Source organism: Leuresthes tenuis, unplaced genomic scaffold (genome assembly GCF_036924035.1).
Source record: "Leuresthes tenuis unplaced genomic scaffold, fLeuTen1.0.hap1 SCAF_22, whole genome shotgun sequence".
NCBI classification, from domain to species: Eukaryota; Metazoa; Chordata; class Actinopteri; order Atheriniformes; family Atherinopsidae; genus Leuresthes; species Leuresthes tenuis.
In genome coordinates this window covers 443591-466745 of record NW_027325376.1, presented here as the reverse complement: position 1 = coordinate 466745, position 23155 = coordinate 443591, and the positions used below count along the sequence as shown (strand labels likewise).

Here is a 23155-nt window from a genome sequence, read left to right as displayed (position 1 = left end):
AGGCTCCTCCCTTAGAGACTCTCCCTTAGAGGCTCCTCCTTTAGAGACTCTCCCTTAGAGGCTCCTCCCTTAGAGACTCTCCCTTAGAGACTCTCCCTTAGAGGCTCCTCCCTTAGAGGCTCCTCCCTTAGAGGCTCCTCCCTTAGAGACTCCTCCCTTAGAGGCTCCTCCCTTAGAGGCTCCTCCCTTAGAGACTCCTCCTTTAGAGACTCTCCCTTAGAGGCTCCTCCCTTAGAGACTCCTCCCTTAGAGGCTCCTCCCTTAGAGACTCCTCCCTTAGAGGCTCCTCCCTTAGAGGCTCCTCCCTTAGAGACTCCTCCCTTAGAGGCTCCTCCCTTAGAGACTCTCCCTTAGAGACTCTCCCTTAGAGGCTCCTCCCTTAGAGACTCCTCCCTTAGAGGCTCCTCCTTTAGAGACTCTCCCCTTAGAGACTCCTCCTTTAGAGACTCCTCCCTTAGAGGCTCCTCCCTTAGAGACTCTCCCTTAGAGGCTCCTCCCTTAGAGACTCCTCCTTTAGAGACTTTCCCTTAGAGGCTCCTCCCTTAGAGACTCCTCCCTTAGAGGCTCCTCCCTTAGAGACTCCTCCCTGAGAGGCTCCTCCCTTAGAGACTCCTCCCTTAGAGGCTCCTCCCTTAGAGACTCCTCCCTTAGAGGCTCCTCCCTTAGAGACTCTCCCTTAGAGACTCCTCCCTTAGAGACTCTCCCTTAGAGGCTCCTCCCTTAGAGACTCTCCCTTAGAGGCTCCTCCCTTAGAGACTCTCCCTTAGAGACTCCTCCCTTAGAGACTCTCCCTTAGAGGCTCCTCCCTTAGAGGCTCCTCCCTTAGAGACTCTCCCTTAGAGACTCCTCCCTTAGAGACTCTCCCTGAGAGGCTCCTCCCTTAGAGACTCTCCCTTAGAGACTCCTCCCTTAGAGACTCCTCCCTTAGAGACTCCTCCCTTAGAGACTCTCCCTTAGAGGCTCCTCCCTTAGAGGCTCCTCCCTTAGAGACTCTCCCTTAGAGACTCCTCCCTTAGAGGCTCCTCCCTTAGAGACTCTCCCTTAGAGACTCCTCCCTTAGAGACTCTCCCTGAGAGGCTCCTCCCTTAGAGACTCTCCCTTAGAGGCTCCTCCCTTAGAGACTCTCCCTTAGAGACTCCTCCCTTAGAGACTCTCCCTTAGAGGCTCCTCCCTTAGAGACTCTCCCTTAGAGACTCTCCCTTAGAGGCTCCTCCCTTAGAGACTCTCCCTTAGAGGCTCCTCCCTTAGAGACTCTCCCTTAGAGACTCCTCCCTTAGAGACTCTCCCTTAGAGACTCTCCCTTAGAGACTCCTCCCTTAGAGACTCTCCCTTAGAGACTCCTCCCTTAGAGGCTCCCCTTAGAGACTCCTCCCTTAGAGACTCTCCCTTAGAGACTCTCCCTTAGAGACTCCTCCCTTAGAGACTCTCCCTTAGAGGCTCCTCCCCTTAGAGACTCCTCCCCTAGAGGCTCCTCCCCTTAGAGACTCCTCCCCTAGAGGCTCCTCCCTTAGAGGCTCCTCCCTTAGAGACTCCTCCCTTAGAGACTCCTCCCTTAGAGGCTCCTCCCTTAGAGACTCTCCCTTAGAGACTCCTCCCTTAGAGGCTCCTCCCCTTAGAGACTCCTCCCTTAGAGACTCCTCCCTTAGAGACTCTCCCTTAGAGACTCCTCCCTTAGAGGCTCTCCCCTTAGAGACTCCTCCCTTAGAGACTCCTCCCCTTAGAGACTCCTCCCCTAGAGGCTCCTCCCCTTAGAGACTCTCCCTTAGAGGCTCCTCCCCTAGATGCGATGCAGGTAAGCCTTTGTGTGGAGCGGACTGCGATATATGGACATAAAAAGGCGAAATTTAAAGTAATAAAAACGTAACGACTCATTTCATAGGATGATTATATAGCACTAACAACATAGTTATATGTATTATATTCCATTTCTGTTAATAAATCACCATAAATGTTACACACTGTAACTTTAAGCATTTTATAATTATAATTTTTAAAAATCATATTTTATTCCAACATTTGTGAACTCACACTTGTATTTGGCATAAAAAAGCGTGGATAAAACAGATAAAAACAACAGCTGTGCAGTGACCTTTATGGCGTTGCTTTCGTCCAGTGCACGGGAGAAAAGAGCCGATTGTTTCGCTCAGTCTGGTAGCTGCTCATGGACGTTAGCTCCCATTGCTTCTGTTCTCCCAGTGATCGCCGACAAACTCACGGAACACAGGACGTCTTTTAGGTCAGGGCAGATCTCCTCCTTTCCATCCTGCACTATTAGTCCTGCCACACCAGAGCCAGCCCGTGGACTTGCTTGATTCTGCTGCTTTTGTCTCACGAAAGTGTTGCAAAGTTAGCTCAGCACTCAATTTTCTTATCTCGTCTGTTCGTGTTTGGCCTTTCAGGTGATGGTACTTATCCTTATCTCAAAATGCCTTTGCAAGTTGTAGTCCTTTAAGACAGCCACAGACTCCTTGCATTTCATATTGGCTCGTCAACACTGAACGAAAAAATAAGCATTTGTCCACCGCTCATTAAAAGCCTGGACTCGTGATCAACTTTTCTGATTCATCTTTAATGTTGTAGTAGGCGAGGCTACATACCGTGGGGAAATTTGACTCGGTGAGGAGGCTATTCTTCACACACAGTACTGAGGTGAGAGCAGTGTGAACATGTTATGATGACTGCATAGGATATGCAGCATTGGATAAATAGACCAGAGTCCATCTCTGAAAAAGGCTGCACAACAGCGCCAAAACCTGCCAGTGGCCAAAAAAGGAATGACATGTAGCTGTTAGGAGTCGCCATAGAGAATGAACAGGGAGCAATAAGACTGAAGGTGTTGGAGTCCGGTGCAGGAGGGATGGTATACATTACGGACATATTTAATTTAAATGACCTTGTGGGCCGTAGTTTGGGGACCATTGCCTTAGAGGCACCTTCCTTAGAGTAACTTTTACTTCCTCTTTGCTCACTTTTCTTTTGTAGCTGTGAATTTTTCTGTATATGTTTTTATAAGAAGTGAAACATCTTGAAAAAGATTTTCAGTGTGTTCGGTTCCTACTTTCCTTTAGAGCTTAGAACAGTTCATCATCCATCGTGTTTGGTTTAACGGATTTGAAGAGAATTATAAATCAAACTGTGGGTTCTTTAATTAATTGATCTCCATCTGAACGGAGGACCTCAGCAGGAGCTGAGCTGTAAGAGGAAGCCTTGAAATCAGCACTGATGAGCGACTGGATCCCTGAAGAGGAAGTTTAGGTTTGAACCGTTAAACTATTGATGAAAGACGCGTTGAAAAGAAATTAATTCATCTCAATCTGAAATTAAACTGATTCTAGAACATTAATAATAATTATGGGTCCATTTCAGGAAAAGGGCAACAGAACTGTGATAAACTGAATTATTTAACAGACTGTATATTATATTATTGAACTATATATAATGAGAAAGTACCAAGTGTGAGAAGATGTTGCAGAGTCCAGGGACACTGTGTGCTGGCCTCCTATCCATCTTATTTCAGCTTCTGTCTGAGCCTCGTTCTGATTAATGTCTCATGATGTTTTCTTTTTACTCAGACAATTCTTTCTGATATGTTCTGCAGACTTGTCTCCTTGCTGCAAGAATAAATGTTTTGTGTTAATTGTCTCCAGCGACTCTGAGCCTCATTTTAAGAGTTTTCTTGACACAGCAGGGCTGTACGTGAACTTTTTCAGCACATAGCCCTGCGACAGAAGCTTTTTAGCACAGGACCAGAGAGTTGTAGCCTAACCCTAAAAAGGACAATTAATGCAGCTCAACACTTACACAGTAACATCAAAAGGTGTCATTCATACATACATAATATGATACAACTGTAGAATAATAACTCAAAATGTTTTCAGAGATACCCTCGTGAACAGGCTGAAAGCCGAGGAGCATAAACTACGCTTAAGGCGGAGGAACGGAGGAGTCATTTAAGTCCCCTGTGCGGGGAAAAGAGGTTCGTGGGAGAAACCGTGACGGTGTGTAGGAAATGACAGGAAACACATCAAGCATGGCCACACATCTGAAGCAACATCCCCCGGTTTCACTGACAGGAGTGAAAACCAAGGCTGCTCAACAATCCCAGTCCGACCGGTCACAGCATCACAGACGCTGTGGGTGCGTTTATAGGTGCAGACAGGAGGAGTTTAACACAAACTTAAGGCTTTAAATGACTGCAGCAGTCTTTTGTGGGGATGGTCAGTGTGGAAATACCGGATGGGGGATTTCTACATCAAAGAAGAGAAATTTACCACAACCTTACCCACAAAAGCATTTTGGGGGAGTTTTCTCAGCCCCTCTTTCCACAGACCTGTGCCATACATTTAGGTAAATGCATTAATAGCTTAGTGCTAACTAAGCTGAACAAACAACGGACCCTTTCAGGAGAGTATTGGGGAAAACCAGAACTGGACCCTTCTGACCCTATCTGGGTCAAAGTAAACAAAGGTGACAGTTTGTCCTGATTCTGACTCAAGCCAGAGACAGCCGGACCTCTCAGAAGGATCTCACCCAGAATCACTTTCAGCTGAATCTTTAAACTGTATTAAATGTGCTTTATATCGTTGTACAAGTTCTTTCATGTTCTCAGTGATATCACAAGCTGCATTTTTATACCTTTTTCATGATCGTACGTGGAACAATACGGAAGATATTATTATTCTGGAAAATTACCAATCAGCTTATGGAGCCACATTGCCCCTGAGTGGTCCGTAGTCCTGAATAGTTAAACCCAAACTAATCAACAACTTGCATATGACATGTGACATTTATATGGAATAATGCAACTGTTGCTTCAGTGCTTCAGCTGTTTCTTATTGTATTCTGTGTTTAACACAGGAAAATAACATTGGTTGGTTCGTTATTCATACGCCATAATTTTACAGATATCCATCTGAATGTTGAGACTCAGAACCATCATGTTATGTTATGTTATGTTGTTTTTATGTCTTTATATCCTAAGTTTATGCTATATCTTTACCCTTTATATCTTAACAAGTTGTGGTGTTTTAGAATCCTCTGAACAGATGTTTATGAGACGGAGGAATGCAGGAGTCCAGTTGCTTTGAGGCTCCCTCGGTAAAACAAAATACGCCCACGCAGACCCACAACAGTTTCAGGCATACCATTGGCTGAAAGTGTAGCGCAGGCCTACGTTATGCCCCGCCTCCGCGAATCAAACTCCGGAAACCATGAGGAAAAGTCAGTTATTGAACAGAATATGGACGGAATATTGTAGGAGTATATTGAAGGTCCAGATCAGATGAGAAGATGAAGAGCAGAGAGCTCTAACTGATGGAATGAGAGTCTGGTGGAGAGTCTTTGGAAATGGCCGGAGAGGAAGATGAGATGGAAGAAGAAGGTCCGAACAAAACAGAAAGAGAAGAATGTAGTAGAAAGATATGTTTGTGTTTTTGTTCGTCCGTCATCCTGTCTCCTCTCTATAGAGCATTTTAAACTCTGCTGCTGCAGCTTATTCACCTATTTTTGAGTCAGCGTGAAGCTTTTAAACCTTTTTGTCAATCTTTGGTGAATTTAAGTTCTCATCAGAGTTGGTCAGCAACCAAAACCAACTCCACCCTTGGACAGTTTTATCATTCTTTGCTGTGAATTCCGACACTTAACCCTAACCCCGTTCGTTTCAAGCTACCAGAAGCCACCAGAAGCCACCAGAAGCCACCAGAAGCCACCAGAAGCCACCAGAAGCCCTCCGGTGCAGGAAAGCGACCGGTCCAGTCCCTGAAAGTCAACCACAACGAAGGCCGCGAGACGCGAAACCGAGAGAGACCCAGTGGGACCCGCTGCCTTTACCTGTGGTTCGGAGCTGATCTAACAGTAAGATCTGCCCTGTTCTTACATTTCAGACGGTATGAGGTGGGTGTGGAGAGAATTCACTGTTAAAATGATAAATTAACCCAAGCTGTTAGCCTTTAAATTCAGATAGTAACAAACTGAGACTATTTGAATGATTCCGGTATCCATCCATCCCCTCCATAAGTGTTTCTTCTATAATCATCCATATTCAAAGCATTTCTCCTGTTGTCTTCAGGTTCAGGTCTTTGGTCATATCATTTTAATAAATGGTTCATATATATTCATATATAAAATCAACCGGCTTTTGTGTTCTTTACGTCTGTGTGAGTCCAACAAAACCAGAATTCATGAGTAGCGACTATATGAGCCAAGAATTTATTAGTTATTAATTAATCTTTGATTATTAATTTAACATAGTTTCTGTCTTTTTCCTTTGATTGAAGGTGGTGCCTAAAACGAGGTAAAATAAGGCTTATTCAGATAGAACTTTGGGATAAATCCTTATATCTGATCACATCACGCTACGTGTGTCGCTATAAATATATATGTTGGTGCCTCGGGTGCCGGCGATATATAATTATATCATATATCATTATATCATATATCATTATATCATATATAATTATATAATTATATCATATATAATTATATCATATATCATATATCATATATAATTATATCATATATAATTATATAATTATATCATTATATCATATATCATTATATCATTATATCATATATCATTATATCATATATCATATATAATTATATCATATATAATTATATAATTATATCATTATATCATATATCATTATATCATTATATCATATATCATTATATCATATATCATTATATAATTATATCATATATCATTATATCATATATAATTATATCATTATATAGTTTGGCTACAATGTGCTTTAACTGAAAATGCTGCAGGTGCAGGAAGCCCCCGTCTCAGAAGTCATGCTCAGTGGTGACATCATCAGGGACGCCATCTTCAACTGGCTGGGCGGTTGTCATGGGGACCGCCTTGTTTCCTGTGGGTGGAGTTAAAGAGGCCTGGTTAAAGTGATGGAGTCAGCGCCCTCTAGGATCACATTTTTATTTAATCAAAAGATGAACAGATACAACACAAATTGATTGTATTTAAACCTGGTTTGATAGGGTTAAGGTTAGATAAAACATCCCTAAAAACAAATTTATAAAATGCTTGTAAATTTTTGCTTTTTTTCCTTATTTAGTCGAGGAAAAAATGATTATGAACCAAACTCGCTTCAGTTCCTCTGATTTTCCTGAATTCTTTGAGGACTTCACTCCTAAAAACATCATTTTCCATCAGCCTTACCAGTTTATCTGACAGTAAATTATAACCTTCACAGTAAATCAATGAACAGTTTTCTTCTCACTTTCCTGATTTCAAATTCTCATTTGACTCGTCCAGTTTCCTCAAATGTTTTAAGGACATCACTTTCAGATCCTGTTCATCTGCTGGAGATAGTTTTTTAGGCCTGACACTTCTTCTTTTGTCCTCCACTTGTCCAGTTTCCTCAAATGTTTTAAGGACACACTGCACACCATGCTGAGATATGCCAAGTTTTCAGCTAATAGCTCTTTGGGAATCACCTTGTTGCTGCAGAAATCCTATTTTCTGTCTGTCAAACTGTGTTTTCTTTGCTGTTTTTCATAGATGCAGCTAAAGAAATGGGAACAAATGATGTGTCTTTGTGACAGGCTGCTGGTAACAAAGTGCCTAAAGATCCAGTTTAAAATGGCTTCTTTGCTAAGTTGTCTGTTCTGTGTTGACACACCCCACCAGTGTGAGTTGCTTTGGATAAAAGCGTATCAATCAAAATGATATTTACATTTCTTTGGGCGTTTATTACAAACCCACAATGTTTAGAGTGAAACAGCTGATTGGACATCCTGTGGTTTTCTACCTGAGTTCCTGCTGCAATAGATCCACACCAGCAGGACGCTGCAGACGCAGTACGGGCAGATGACCAGCAGGTGGCAGCAGAGACCCGGATATGAGGCAGTGGGAGGAGGAGGAGAAGGAGAAAGATGAGGAGGAGGAGAAGAACTTGGAGGATCTTCATGACCTACGGCTGAAGGAGGAAGGGAGGCTTTGATCCTGTGAGGAGGAGGATCTACAGGAGAGATGAGAGTCAGTTTGTTATCAGGTCACGTCTGTAAACAGGAAGTGATGTCAGCGTCCTGACCTCTGACCCTCAGGAAGCTCTGAGGAGATTTCCCAGCTGTATCAGTAGAGCACCAGTAGAGACCTTCATCACTCTTTTGGACTTCTCTAATGACCAGCTCTGCTGCAGATTCAGATCCAACATGAAGACCATCAACAAAGAAATAAGCAGAAACTATCTGGCCGTTACTGCGTCTGCAGCGCAGGGTGACATCACATCCTGTCCTCACAGGAAGTGCGGGGATCTCCAGGATCAGACCTTTATCTGAACAGCAGAGACAAACAGATTCAGTGTGACTGCAGCTGCTCTGTGGGGAAGAAACCAGGTGAGCTCTGATCCGTCTGCACCTGACACACTGATGCTGACGTCGTCACTCTTCTGTCCTGAAGCCTTTTCACACCAGAAACTTCCACCGGAGGGGGCGGACAGACCCAGAACACAGAGGGAACCATCGGCCCCCCCAGAACCTGCTCTGCAGTCCTCAGTGTGGCCTCCTGTGCTCCTCTTCACTGTCCACCCATCAGCCGGCTGTCCATCCTCAGCACAACTCAGAGACACCCAAGAGTCTGAGGAGAAGAACTGCTGAAGGTTTGGGCTGATGCTCAGAGAGACTGCAGGACACACAGAGAGAGCATTTATGAACACCAGATGAGCCCCGGCTGGATTTAAACCAACCAAAGAGAGGAGAGAAAACTGCTATATATATATATATATATAGTCTTTCATGGACTCACCTGCAGAAACAGTGAGTGCAGACAGCAGCAGCTCAGACACACCTGCAGAGGATCAGAAACACAGAAACACCTGCAGAGGATCAGAAACACCTGCAGAGGATCAGAAACACCTGCAGAGGATCAGAAACACCTGCAGAGGATCAGAAACACCTGCAGAGGATCAGAAACACCTGCAGAGGATCAGAAACACAGACACACCTGCAGAGGATCAGAAACACCTGCAGAGGATCAGAAACACAGACACACCTGCAGAGGATCAGAAACACCTGCAGAGGATCAGACACACCTGCAGAGGATCAGACACACCTGCAGAGGCTCAGAAACACAGAAACATCTGCAGAGGATCAGAAACACCTGCAGAGGATCAGAAACACCTGCAGAGGATCAGAAACACCTGCAGAGGCTCAGAAACACCTGCAGAGGATCAGAAACACCTGCAGAGGATCAGAAACACCTGCAGAGGATCAGAAACACAGAAACACCTGCAGAGGCTCAGAAACACCTGCAGAGGATCAGAAACACCTGCAGAGGATCAGAAACACCTGCAGAGGATCAGAAACACAGAAACACCTGCAGAGGCTCAGAAACACCTGCAGAGGATCAGACACACCTGCAGAGGATCAGAAACACAGACACACCTGCAGAGGATCAGAAACACCTGCAGAGGATCAGAAACACAGAAACACCTGCAGAGGATCAGAAACACAGAAACACCTGCAGAGGATCAGAAACACCTGCAGAGGCTCAGAAACACAGACACACCTGCAGAGGATCAGAAACACAGACACACCTGCAGAGGATCAGAAACACCTGCAGAGGATCAGACACACCTGCAGAGGCTCAGAAACACAGAAACACCTGCAGAGGATCAGAAACACAGAAACACCTGCAGAGGATCAGAAACACCTGCAGAGGATCAGAAACACCTGCAGAGGATCAGAAACACCTGCAGAGGCTCAGAAACACCTGCAGAGGATCAGAAACACCTGCAGAGGATCAGAAACACCTGCAGAGGATCAGAAACACAGAAACACCTGCAGAGGCTCAGAAACACCTGCAGAGGATCAGAAACACAGACACACCTGCAGAGGATCAGAAACACCTGCAGAGGATCAGAAACACAGAAACACCTGCAGAGGCTCAGAAACACAGACACACCTGCAGAGGATCAGAAACACCTGCAGAGGATCAGAAACACAGACACACCTGCAGAGGATCAGAAACACAGACACACCTGCAGAGGATCAGAAACACAGAAACACCTGCAGAGGATCAGAAACACCTGCAGAGGCTCAGAAACACCTGCAGAGGATCAGAAACACCTGCAGAGGATCAGAAACACAGAAACACCTGCAGAGGATCAGAAACACCTGCAGAGGATCAGAAACACAGACACACCTGCAGAGGATCAGAAACACCTGCAGAGGATCAGAAACACCTGCAGAGGATCAGAAACACAGACACACCTGCAGAGGATCAGAAACACAGAAACACCTGCAGAGGATCAGAAACACCTGCAGAGGCTCAGAAACACAGACACACCTGCAGAGGATCAGAAACACAGAAACACCTGCAGAGGATCAGAAACACCTGCAGAGGCTCAGAAACACAGACACACCTGCAGAGGATCAGAAACACAGACACACCTGCAGAGGATCAGAAACACAGACACACCTGCAGAGGATCAGAAACACAGAAACACCTGCAGAGGATCAGAAACACCTGCAGAGGCTCAGAAACACCTGCAGAGGATCAGAAACACCTGCAGAGGATCAGAAACACAGAAACACCTGCAGAGGATCAGAAACACCTGCAGAGGATCAGAAACACAGACACACCTGCAGAGGATCAGAAACACCTGCAGAGGATCAGAAACACCTGCAGAGGATCAGAAACACAGACACACCTGCAGAGGATCAGAAACACAGAAACACCTGCAGAGGATCAGAAACACCTGCAGAGGCTCAGAAACACAGAAACACCTGCAGAGGATCAGAAACACCTGCAGAGGATCAGAAACACAGAAACACCTGCAGAGGATCAGACACACCTGCAGAGGATCAGAAACACAGACACACCTGCAGAGGATCAGAAACACCTGCAGAGGATCAGAAACACCTGCAGAGGATCAGAAACACAGACACACCTGCAGAGGATCAGAAACACCTGCAGAGGATCAGACACACCTGCAGAGGATCAGAAACACAGACACACCTGCAGAGGATCAGAAACACCTGCAGAGGATCAGAAACACCTGCAGAGGATCAGAAACACAGAAACATCTGCAGAGGATCAGAAACACAGACACACCTGCAGAGGATCAGAAACACCTGCAGAGGATCAGAAACACAGACACACCTGCAGAGGATCAGAAACACAGAAACACCTGCAGAGGATCAGAAACACCTGCAGAGGATCAGACACACCTGCAGAGGATCAGAAACACAGAAACACCTGCAGAGGCTCAGAAACACCTGCAGAGGATCAGACACACCTGCAGAGGATCAGAAACACCTGCAGAGGATCAGAAACACAGAAACACCTGCAGAGGATCAGAAACACAGACACACCTGCAGAGGATCAGACACACAGAAACACCTGCAGAGGATCAGAAACACAGAAACACCTGCAGAGGATCAGAAACACAGAAACACCTGCAGAGGATCAGAAACACCTGCAGAGGATCAGAAACACAGAAACACCTGCAGAGGATCAGAAACACAGACACACCTGCAGAGGATCAGAAACACAGAAACACCTGCAGAGGATCAGAAACACAGACACACCTGCAGAGGATCAGAAACACAGAAACACCTGCAGAGGCTCAGAAACACCTGCAGAGGATCAGACACACCTGCAGAGGATCAGAAACACCTGCAGAGGATCAGAAACACCTGCAGAGGATCAGAAACACAGAAACACCTGCAGAGGATCAGAAACACAGACACACCTGCAGAGGATCAGAAACACAGAAACACCTGCAGAGGATCAGAAACACAGAAACACCTGCAGAGGATCAGAAACACAGAAACACCTGCAGAGGATCAGAAACACAGAAACACCTGCAGAGGATCAGAAACACCTGCAGAGGATCAGACACACCTGCAGAGGATCAGACACACCTGCAGAGGATCAGAAACACAGAAACACCTGCAGAGGATCAGAAACACAGACACACCTGCAGAGGATCAGACACACCTGCAGAGGATCAGAAACACAGAAACACCTGCAGAGGCTCAGAAACACAGACACACCTGCAGAGGATCAGAAACACAGACACACCTGCAGAGGATCAGAAACACAGACACACCTGCAGAGGATCAGACACACAGAAACACCTGCAGAGGATCAGAAACACAGAAACACCTGCAGAGGATCAGAAACACAGAAACACCTGCAGAGGATCAGAAACACCTGCAGAGGATCAGAAACACAGAAACACCTGCAGAGGATCAGAAACACAGACACACCTGCAGAGGATCAGAAACACAGAAACACCTGCAGAGGATCAGAAACACAGACACACCTGCAGAGGATCAGAAACACAGAAACACCTGCAGAGGCTCAGAAACACCTGCAGAGGATCAGACACACCTGCAGAGGATCAGAAACACAGAAACACCTGCAGAGGCTCAGAAACACAGACACACCTGCAGAGGATCAGAAACACAGAAACACCTGCAGAGGATCAGAAACACAGACACACCTGCAGAGGATCAGAAACACCTGCAGAGGATCAGAAACACAGACACACCTGCAGAGGATCAGAAACACAGAAACACCTGCAGAGGCTCAGAAACACAGACACACCTGCAGAGGATCAGAAACACAGACACACCTGCAGAGGATCAGAAACACAGACACACCTGCAGAGGATCAGAAACACAGACACACCTGCAGAGGATCAGAAACACCTGCAGAGGATCAGAAACACAGACACACCTGCAGAGGATCAGAAACACAGAAACACCTGCAGAGGATCAGAAACACCTGCAGAGGATCAGAAACACAGACACACCTGCAGAGGCTCAGAAACACCTGCAGAGGATCAGAAACACCTGCAGAGGCTCAGACACACAGCGGGTTCCCAACATGTGAAATCCACCTGCATCCTTCATGCTCTCTGACTGCTCAGCAGCTACCTCCCACTTTCTGTTCTGCGGCGTACCAACAGTCATCCTGAAACTATTTTCCTCACTTCCTTTTTAATGTAGCCTGCAAACACGGCAGGAAACAAGATGTTCAGCAAGAGTTTTCATGCAGCTTAAAGCAGCAGAACTGATTTAGTGATTATCAGTTGAGACAAAACCCAGAAGCAGTGTGCGACTGGTTTACTGCAACCTTTACTGAAGGGCTGCAGGAGAAAGCCTCTTCTCTCTAAAAAGAACATGGCAGCACAGCTTAGGTTTGCAAAGCTGCATCTGAACAAAGCTCAAGACTTCTGGAACAATGTCCTTTGGACAGACCAGAGCAAAGTGGAGATGTTTGGTCCTAATGCACAGCAGCACGTTTGGAGGAAACCAAACACAGCAGATCAGCACAAACACCTCATACCAGCTGTCAAGCACGGTGGTGGAGGGCTGATGATCTGGGCTGGTTCTGCAGCCACAGGACCTGGGCACCAGCTGGTGATCTGGGCTGGTTCTGCAGCCACAGGACCTGGGCACCAGCTGGTGATCTGGGCTGGTTCTGCAGCCACAGGACCTGGGCACCAGCTGATGATCTGGGCTGGTTCTGCAGCCACAGAACCTGGGCACCAGCTGATGATCTGGGCTGGTTCTGCAGCCACAGAACCTGGGCACCAGCTGATGATCTGGGCTGGTTCTGCAGCCACAGAACCTGGGCACCAGCTGATGATCTGGGCTGGTTCTGCAGCCACAGGACCTGGGCACCAGCTGATGATCTGGGCTGGTTCTGCAGCCACAGGACCTGGACACCAGCTGGTGATCTGGGCTGGTTCTGCAGCCACAGGACCTGGGCACCAGCTGATGATCTGGGCTGGTTCTGCAGCCACAGGACCTGGGCACCAGCTGATGATCTGGGCTGGTTCTGCAGCCACAGGACCTGGGCACCAGCTGATGATCTGGGCTGGTTCTGCAGCCACAGAACCTGGGCACCAGCTGATGATCTGGGCTGGTTCTGCAGCCACAGGACCTGGGCACCAGCTGGTGATCTGGGCTGGTTCTGCAGCCACAGGACCTGGGCACCAGCTGATGATCTGGGCTGGTTCTGCAGCCACAGAACCTGGGCACCAGCTGATGATCTGGGCTGGTTCTGCAGCCACAGAACCTGGGCACCAGCTGATGATCTGGGCTGGTTCTGCAGCCACAGAACCTGGGCACCAGCTGATGATCTGGGCTGGTTCTGCAGCCACAGAACCTGGGCACCAGCTGATGATCTGGGCTGGTTCTGCAGCCACAGGACCTGGGCACCAGCTGGTGATCTGGGCTGGTTCTGCAGCCACAGGACCTGGGCACCAGCTGATGATCTGGGCTGGTTCTGCAGCCACAGGACCTGGGCACCAGCTGATGATCTGGGCTGGTTCTGCAGCCACAGAACCTGGGAACCAGCTGATGATCTGGGCTGGTTCTGCAGCCACAGGACCTGGGCACCAGCTGATGATCTGGGCTGGTTCTGCAGCCACAGGACCTGGGCACCAGCTGATGATCTGGGCTGGTTCTGCAGCCACAGGACCTGGGCACCAGCTGATGATCTGGGCTGGTTCTGCAGCCACAGGACCTGGGCACCAGCTGGTGATCTGGGCTGGTTCTGCAGCCACAGGACCAGCGACCTACAAAAGAGGATATGAGACCCAGCTTTGTCAGAGTGAAACCGTTTCAGGCTGTTTTTACTGAACCGAGGTGGTCAGAGTGAAACCGTTTCAGGCTGTTTTTACTGAACCGAGGTGGTCAGAGTGAAACCGTTTCAGGCTGTTTTTACTGCTCACAGAGAGCGAAGCAGCCGCAGACTGCTAACTGCGGCTCTTACTCAGCTGTTTTCTGTCCTCTGAGACGTTAACCTCAGGTTATGGTTCCTGCTGAGAGGAGCCGATGCTGCCGAGTCTCACAGCTCAGTCAGGAGCTCATGATGACCTCCACCCGGCTCAGTGAAACTCCACCCGGCTCAGTGTAACTCAGTGTAACTCCACCCGGCTCAGTGTAACTCAGTGTAACTCCACCCGGCTCAGTGTGACTCCACCCGGCTCAGTGTGACTCCACCCGGCTCAGTGTGACTCAGTGTAACTCCACCCGGCTCAGTGTGACTCAGTGTAACTCCACCCGGCTCAGTGTAACTCCACCCGGCTCAGTGTAACTCAGTGTAACTCCACCCGGCTCAGTGTGACTCCACCCGGCTCAGTGTAACTCAGTGTGACTCCACCCGGCTCAGTGTGACTCCACCCGGCTCAGTGTAACTCCACCCGGCTCAGTGTAACTCAGTGTAACTCCACCCGGCTCAGTGTGACTCCACCCGGCTCAGTGTAACTCAGTGTGACTCCACCCGGCTCAGTGTAACTCAGTGTGACTCCACCCGGCTCAGTGTGACTCAGTGTAACTCCACCCGGCTCAGTGTAACTCCACCCGGCTCAGTGTGACTCCACCCGGCTCAGTGAAACTCCACCCGGCTCAGTGTAACTCAGTGTGACTCCACCCGGCTCAGTGTGACTCAGTGTGACTCCACCCGGCTCAGTGTGACTCAGTGTAACTCCACCCGGCTCAGTGTAACTCCACCCGGCTCAGTGTGACTCCACCCGGCTCAGTGTAACTCCACCCGGCTCTCCACCCTAACCCTAACCCTGAAGTCAAAGTGTTTTTGTGTGTTTTATCAGAGGCTGAACAAGAAGAGGATGGTTAGAGTTAAACAGTGACCGGTTTCCACAGGTGGTTTCACCTGCCTGCTGCTCAGCAGCCAATAGGAGCTCACGACTCTGAAACAGTGTTGTTAACGCATTAGCTCAGGAACATTTAACACCTCCACATTCAAAGTCACAACAAAAAAGAGACAAAGATGTGTCTGATTGCTGCGTTCGTATCAACCTGCCTCTGCTTCACCCTGACTTCCTGTTTTCAGCTCCTGCAGGAACAGCAACACTGTTTTCCCTCAGTTTCTGCCCTCAGCTGGAGCTGCTGGACCCTGATGGGTGGAGGGTGGGTGGAGGAGTGCAGCGGCTGTTTGACTCACCCAGCAGCAGATACACAGATGCAGTCTTCATGTTGTCTGAATGTCCGTCTGAACGCAGACTGACGCCTTCTGCTTCACCACTTCCTGTAAACCTCCCTCTGACGCTCAGAGCAGGAAGGTTTCCTCTGTGTGAGCAGCGCCTCAAACCCTAACATCACCGTTTCTCTGCACCGTGACGTCAGCCACCTGCCAGGGCAGCACTGACTCCAGCTCAGACTCCAGCTCAGACTGCAGCTCTGACTCCAGCTCTGACTCCAGCACTGACTCCAGCTCTGACTCCAGCTCAGACTCCAGCTCTGACTCCAGCACTGACTCCAGCTCTGACTGCAGCTCTGACTCCAGCTCAGACTCCAGCTCAGACTCCAGCTCAGACTCCAGCTCTGACTCCAGCACTGACTCCAGCTCTGACTGCAGCTCTGACTCCAGCTCAGACTCCAGCTCAGACTCCAGCTCAGACTCCAGCTCAGACTCCAGCTCAGACTCCAGCACTGACTCCAGCACTGACTCCAGCACTGACTCCAGCACTGACTCCAGCACTGACTCCAGCACTGACTCCAGCACTGACTCCAGCACTGACTGCAGCACTGACTGCAGCACTGACTCCAGCACTGACTCCAGCTCAGACTGCAGATCAGACTCCAGCTCTGACTGCAGCTCTGACTCCAGCACTGACTGCAGCTCAGACTCCAGCTCTGACTCCAGCACTGACTCCAGCACTGACTCCAGCACTGACTCCAGCACTGACTCCAGCACTGACTGCAGCACTGACTCCAGCACTGACTCCAGCTCTGACTGCAGCTCTGACTCCAGCACTGACTCCAGCACTGACTCCAGCTCTGACTGCAGCTCTGACTCCAGCACTGACTGCAGCTCTGACTCCAGCACTGACTGCAGCTCAGACTCCAGCTCTGACTCCAGCACTGACTCCAGCTCTGACTGCAGCTCTGACTCCAGCACTGACTCCAGCACTGACTCCAGCTCTGACTGCAGCTCTGACTCCAGCACTGACTGCAGCTCTGACTCCAGCACTGACTGCAGCTCAGACTCCAGCTCTGACTCCAGCACTGACTCCAGCTCTGACTCCAGCACTGACTCCAGCACTGACTCCAGCACTGACTCCAGCACTGACTCCAGCACTGACTCCAGCACTGACTCCAGCACTGACTGCAGCACTGACTCCAGCACTGACTCCAGCTCAGACTGCAGATCAGACTCCAGCACTGACTGCAGCTCAGACTGCAGCTCAGACTCCAGCTCTGACTCCAGCTCTGACTCCAGCTCTGACTCCAGCTCTGACTCCAGCACCGACTCCAGCACCGACTGCAGCACCGACTCCAGCACCGACTCCAGCACCGACTCCAGCACTGACTCCAGCACTGACTCCAGCACTGACTCCAGCACTGACTCCAGCTCTGACTCCAGCTCTGACTCCAGCACTGACTCCAGCACTGACTCCAGCACTGACTCCAGCACTGACTCCAGCACTGACTCCAGCTCAGACTGCAGCTCTGACTCCAGCTCTGACTCCAGCTCTGACTCCAGCTCTGACTCCAGCTCTGACTGCAGCTCAGACTGCAGCTCTGACTGCAGCTCAGACTGCAGCTCTGACTGCAGCTCTGACTCCAGCACTGACTCCAGCACTGACTGCAGCACTGACTCCAGCACTGACTCCAGCTCAGACTGCAGCTCAGACTCCAGCACTGACTCCAGCTCTGACTCCAGCTCTGACTCCAGCACCGACTCCAGCACCGACTGCAGCACCGACTCCAGCACTGACTCCAGCACTGACTCCAGCACTGACTCCAGCACTGACTCCAGCTCTGACTCCAGCTCTGACTCCAGCACTGACTCCAGCACTGACTCCAGCACTGACTGCAGCACCGACTCCAGCACCGACTGCAGCACTGACTCCAGATCAGACTGCAGCACTGACTCCAGCACTGACTCCAGCTCTGACTGCAGCACTGACTCCAGCACCGACTGCAGCACTGACTCCAGCTCTGACTGCAGCACTGACTCCAGCACTGACTCCAGCACCGACTCCAGCACCGACTCCAGCACCGACTGCAGCTCAGACTCCAGCTCAGACTCCAGCTCAGACTCCAGCTCTGACTCCAGCACCGACTCCAGCACCGACTGCAGCTCTGACTCCAGCTCAGAGGCTGCAGCTCGGTGGTGTTGGTGGGTGTCAGCAGAGTGTGGTCTGGAGCAGACTGAAGAAGAAGAAGATGCTGGAGGCCCTCCACACTTCTGCTGTGGGGAAACTGCTGATGCAGAGCATGATGACATCACTGTTGATGACATCACGGTTGATGACATCACGGTTGATGACATCACTGTTGATGACATCACGGTTGATGACATCACGGTTGATGACATCACGGTTGATGACATCACGGTTGATGACATCACTGTTGATGACATCACGGTTGATGACATCACGGTTGATGACATCACTGTTGATGACATCACTGTTGATGACATCACTGTTGATGACATCACTGTTGATGACATCCCTGATTTTGGCAGGGACCCTCCAACTGATCCAATCCCTTCCACCATCAGTGGATCAAACATCTCCAGATGTTCAGTCACATGACGAGCGAGCAGTCGTCACCTCAGACACTTCCACCAGTCTTACCACCGCCTTTCAGCTCAGACACAAACAGGAAGTGGTCCCCGCCCAAACTGTCACAGCAGAGATCAGCTCAGGGTCCCATCGGGCAGAGCTTATGTTGTGGTTTTTAGCAGAAATCTCACAGAGCAGAATTTTCCACTGAATGTGCAGGAAATGAACCCCCAACGAAGCAGAGCAGCTAAGCTTCCTTTAACAGTCCCTCAGCTGTGAGATACAACAGTTCCCACATCATATATCACTCCTGATCTGTCCTGGGCCTCCTCAGGTTCCTGTTCAGATCTCCTGATCTGTCCTGGGCCTCCTCAGGTTCCTGTTCAGATCTCCTGATCTGTCCTGGGCCTCCTCAGGTTCCTGTTCAGATCTCCTGATCTGTCCTGGGCCTCCTCAGGTTCCTGTTCAGATCTCCTGATCTGTCCTGGGCCTCCTCAGGTTCCTGTTCAGATCTCCTGATCTGTCCTGGGCCTCCTCAGGTTCCTGTTCAGATCTCCTGATCAGATCTCCTGATCTGTCCTGGGCCTCCTCAGGTTCCTGTTCAGATCTCCTGATCTGTCCTGGGCCTCCTCAGGTTCCTGTTCAGATCTCCTGATCAGATCTCCTGATCTGTCCTGGGCCTCCTCAGGTTCCTGTTCAGATCTCCTGATCAGATCTCCTGATCTGTCCTGGGCCTCCTCAGGTTCCTGTTCAGATCTCCTGATCTGTCCTGGGCCTCCTCAGGTTCCTGTTCAGATCTCCTGATCTGTCCTGGGCCTCCTCAGGTTCCTGTTCAGATCTCCTGTTCAGATCTCCTGATCTGTCCTGGGCCTCCTCAGGTTCCTGTTCAGATCTCCTGATCTGTCCTGGGCCTCCTCAGGTTCCTGTTCAGATCTCCTGATCTGTCCTGGGCCTCCTCAGGTTCCTGTTCAGATCTCCTGATCTGTCCTGGGCCTCCTCAGGTTCCTGTTCAGATCTCCTGATCTGTCCTGGGCCTCCTCAGGTTCCTGTTCAGATCTCCTGATCTGTCCTGGGCCTCCTCAGGTTCCTGTTCAGATCTCCTGATCTGTCCTGGGCCTCCTCAGGTTCCTGTTCAGATCTCCTGATCTGTCCTGGGCCTCCTCAGGTTCCTGTTCAGACCTCCTGATCTGTCCTGGGCCTCCTCAGGTTCCTGTTCAGATCTCCTGATCTGTCCTGGGCCTCCTCAGGTTCCTGATCAGATCTCCTGTTCAGACCTCCTGATCTGTCCTGGGCCTCCTCAGGTTCCTGTTCAGACCTCCTGATCTGTCCTGGGCCTCCTCAGGTTCCTGTTCAGATCTCCTGATCTGTCCTGGGCCTCCTCAGGTTCCTGTTCAGATCTCCTGATCTGTCCTGGGCCTCCTCAGGTTCCTGTTCAGATCTCCTGATCTGTCCTGGGCCTCCTCAGGTTCCTGTTCAGATCTCCTGATCTGTCCTGGGCCTCCTCAGGTTCCTGTTCAGATCTCCTGATCTGTCCTGGGCCTCCTCAGGTTCCTGTTCAGATCTCCTGTTCAGATCTCCTGATCTGTCCTGGGCCTCCTCAGGTTCCTGTTCAGATCTCCTGATCTGTCCTGGGCCTCCTCAGGTTCCTGTTCAGATCTCCTGATCTGTCCTGGGCCTCCTCAGGTTCATGTTCAGATCTCCTGATCTGTCCTGGGCCTCCTCAGGTTCCTGTTCAGATCTCCTGATCTGTCCTGGGCCTCCTCAGGTTCCTGTTCAGATCTCCTGATCTGTCCTGGGCCTCCTCAGGTTCCTGTTCAGATCTCCTGATCTGTCCTGGGCCTCCTGGTTGACAGAACACATAAACACTCTCTCTTTCTTTTCTTTAGTTTTTCTCTCTTCTAGTAGGACTTTGGTGCATTTTTTTCATGGTGTTTTATCAGACAACATCTGGAAGTGTTGGGTCCTCATCTGGCTGATAAAATAAATCAGGAGCACAAAGAACAGACCTGAGTTTGGACTGAAGTGTCTCTTCTGTGATGGGCCATCGAACAGTTCCTGTCTCAGTCTGTCCTCACACTCTGCTGCCATCTACTGGCCACCTGTCTGTCCTGCAGTTCAGCTGATGGACGTCAGACTTTCACCAAAACTAAATGAAAAAATAGAATAGAATGAACCCGTTGGCCTGAGCCTTTGGGGTAAAATCTCATAACTTATCTGTGATTCAGAGACTGAACAAAGGAATGATTCACTCTGTACTGATGAGAAAAACTACTCTGAAAAACACAAATAAACTATGATCAGCAGCTCAAACCATGTTTTCTGCTCCACCTCTGCTCCACCTCTGCTCCACCACCAGCCTCTGCTCCACCACCAGCTTCTGCTCCACCTCTGCTCCACCACCAGCTTCTGCTCCACCACCAGCTTCTGCTCCACCTCTGCTCCACCACCAGCTTCTGCTCCACCTCTGCTCCACCACCAGCTTCTGCTCCACCTCCACTGTATTTACTTTGTTTTTATATATCATTTGCTTTTTTATTTATTCTGAACCCATTTTAACATATTTTGATGTAATTTTAACAGTTTTACACAGAATCTCTCAGAAACATTGTTCAAAAAGCTCTTTATCTTTAAAATGACTTCTTCTCTGAATCTGCCTCAGCTCGGTGTGTTAAAGCTGCTTTATTATGTTTCTCAGTTTTCATCCAGTCCAGGCTGAGCTCTCCAGGTGGGCGGGGCTTCAGCGGGGACTGACAGTACAGCAGGGGCAGGACTTCATTACCCAGCATGCAGTGCGGGTGTTTGTAAAATCCCTAAAGAGGATTTGTGGATCAGAGAGACGACATGCCGCTGAAGAGGGAAGGTGAGACGCTGGTCTCAGCAATATCTGTTTGTTTGTTGTTTTGTCTTCTTCTTCTTCACATCCTTTCCTGCTGTCATCTGTATGACCTTTGACCTCTGCAGTGCTTCACTGTGGGTCAGTGTGACTGTGAGTAACTGGTATCTGGTTAAACTGGGACCAACATGGCTGCTGTGTCTCTTCTGGTGTCACTGGTCTGACCTCAGTGTTTGGAAGAGGCTTCTCCTGGTTCTTTAGATCCTCCTGATTCTTTAGATCCTCCTGGTCCTCGTGATTCTCCTGGTCCTTTAGATCATCCTGGTCCTCCTGGTTCTCCTGGTCCTCCTGATTCTTTAGATCCTCCTGGTTCTTTAGATCCTCCTGGTCCTCCTGGTTCTTTAGATCCTCCTGATTCTTTAGATCGTCCTGGTCCTCCTGGTTCTTTAGATCCTCCTGGTTCTTTAGATCCTCCTGGTCCTCGTGATTCTCCTGGTCCTTTAGATCATCCTGGTCCTCCTGGTTCTCCTGGTCCTCCTGATTCTTTAGATCCTCCTGGTTCTTTAGATCCTCCTGGTTCTCCTGGTCCTCCTGATTCTTTAGATCCTCCTGGTTCTTTAGATCCTCCTGGTTCTCCTGGTCCTCCTGGTTCTCCTGGTCCTCCTGGTTCTTTAGATCCTCCTGATTCTTTAGATCGTCCTGGTCCTCCTGGTTCTTTAGATCCTCCTGGTCCTTTAGATCATCCTGGTCCTCCTGGTTCTCCTGGTCCTCCTGATTCTTTAGATCCTCCTGATTCTTTAGATCGTCCTGGTCCTCCTGGTTCTTTAGATCCTCCTGGTTCTTTAGATCCTCCTGGTTCTCCTGGTCCTTTAGATCATCCTGGTCCTCCTGGTTCTCCTGGTTCTTTAGATCCTCCTGATTCTTTAGATCGTCCTGGTCCTCCTGATTCTTTAGATCCTCCTGATTCTTTAGATCCTCCCGGTTCTCCTGGTTCTTTAGATCATCCTGGTCCTCGTGGTTCTCCTGGTCCTTTAGATCATCCTGGTCCTCCTGGTTCTCCTGGTTCTTTAGATCCTCCTGATTCTTTAGATCATCCTGGTCCTCCTGGTTCTTTAGATCCTCCCGGTTCTCCTGGTCCTCCTGGTTCTTTAGATCGTCCTGATTCTTTAGATCGTCCTGGTCCTCCTGGTTCTCCTGGTCCTCCTGGTCCTTTAGATCGTCCTGGTCCTCCTGGTTCTTTAGATCCTCCAGGTCCTTTAGATCATCCTGGTCCTCCTGGTTCTCCTGGTCCTCCTGATTCTTTAGATCCTCCTGATTCTTTAGATCATCCTGATCCTCCTGATTCTTTAGATCCTCCCGGTTCTCCTGGTAATCGTGGTTCTCCTGGTTGTTGTGGACTAACTCTCAGAGTATAGACCGGGTCCGTCCTGCTGCTCTGTCATGTTCCCCTCTTTGCTACCGAGGTTGTGTTTTTAAGTATAAAAGCTGCTCATTTCTCCGGACTGGTCCTGATCCTCCCCGACCACTCAGGACCCATCGGGCCCCCAGTGATCCGTATCTGAACAGTAACAATCAGTGTTAAACCAGTCCCACCCGGCTCCTCCTGCTCTGCTGCTTGTTGGAACCGATCCGGTACCAAACACCCGGATCAGCTGACTGTGTTTGGTTTCAAACAGAGAAGCCTGGTTCTGATCCGGTTGTTCTCAGAGATCACTTCATGAAAACTTCTTATCTAAATTAAACTCTGGATATACTCCAGAGCATCATTTAGTCATAAGATAAGAAGCTTTCAAATGTTCTGAAAACA

The 23155-nt window shown here is 49.2% G+C and overlaps 4 protein-coding genes across 4 annotated transcripts in view; 1 reads left to right on the top strand and 3 right to left on the bottom strand.

Moving 5' to 3' along the window:
* Positions 1–6697: 6697 nt before the first annotated feature.
* LOC140281635 (uncharacterized) lies at positions 6698–16067 on the bottom strand. The gene is made up of 6 exons (XM_072376135.1): positions 15947–16067; positions 8768–8809; positions 8381–8644; positions 8055–8297; positions 7773–7982; positions 6698–6872 (listed from the first exon to the last, which is right to left on the bottom strand). Exons 1-6 carry the CDS (start codon positions 15975–15977, stop codon positions 6790–6792), a joined length of 873 nt encoding a protein of 290 aa, XP_072232236.1. The 5' UTR covers positions 15978–16067; the 3' UTR covers positions 6698–6789.
* On the bottom strand, positions 14377–18314 carry LOC140281631 (uncharacterized). The gene is made up of 4 exons (XM_072376132.1): positions 17384–18314; positions 17108–17242; positions 16544–17020; positions 14377–16414 (listed from the first exon to the last, which is right to left on the bottom strand). The coding sequence occupies exons 1-4, from the start codon at positions 18308–18310 to the stop codon at positions 16088–16090; spliced, it is 1866 nt and encodes a 621-aa protein (XP_072232233.1). The 5' UTR covers positions 18311–18314; the 3' UTR covers positions 14377–16087.
* A 1933-nt stretch (positions 18315–20247) lies between these two features.
* LOC140281934 (uncharacterized) lies at positions 20248–22885 on the bottom strand. Its single transcript, XM_072376448.1, has 3 exons — positions 22852–22885; positions 21013–22745; positions 20248–20965 (listed from the first exon to the last, which is right to left on the bottom strand). The coding sequence occupies exons 1-2, from the start codon at positions 22883–22885 to the stop codon at positions 21481–21483; spliced, it is 1299 nt and encodes a 432-aa protein (XP_072232549.1). The 3' UTR covers positions 20248–20965; positions 21013–21480.
* dlg4b (discs, large homolog 4b (Drosophila)) overlaps positions 21234–23155 on the top strand; it is a 50822-nt gene continuing 48900 nt past the window's right edge. Inside the window, exon 1 of the mRNA XM_072376127.1 lies at positions 21234–21375. Within this exon, the coding sequence (XP_072232228.1) occupies positions 21357–21375 (19 nt within the window). The 5' untranslated portion in view covers positions 21234–21356. The remainder of the gene's footprint in view (positions 21376–23155) is intronic.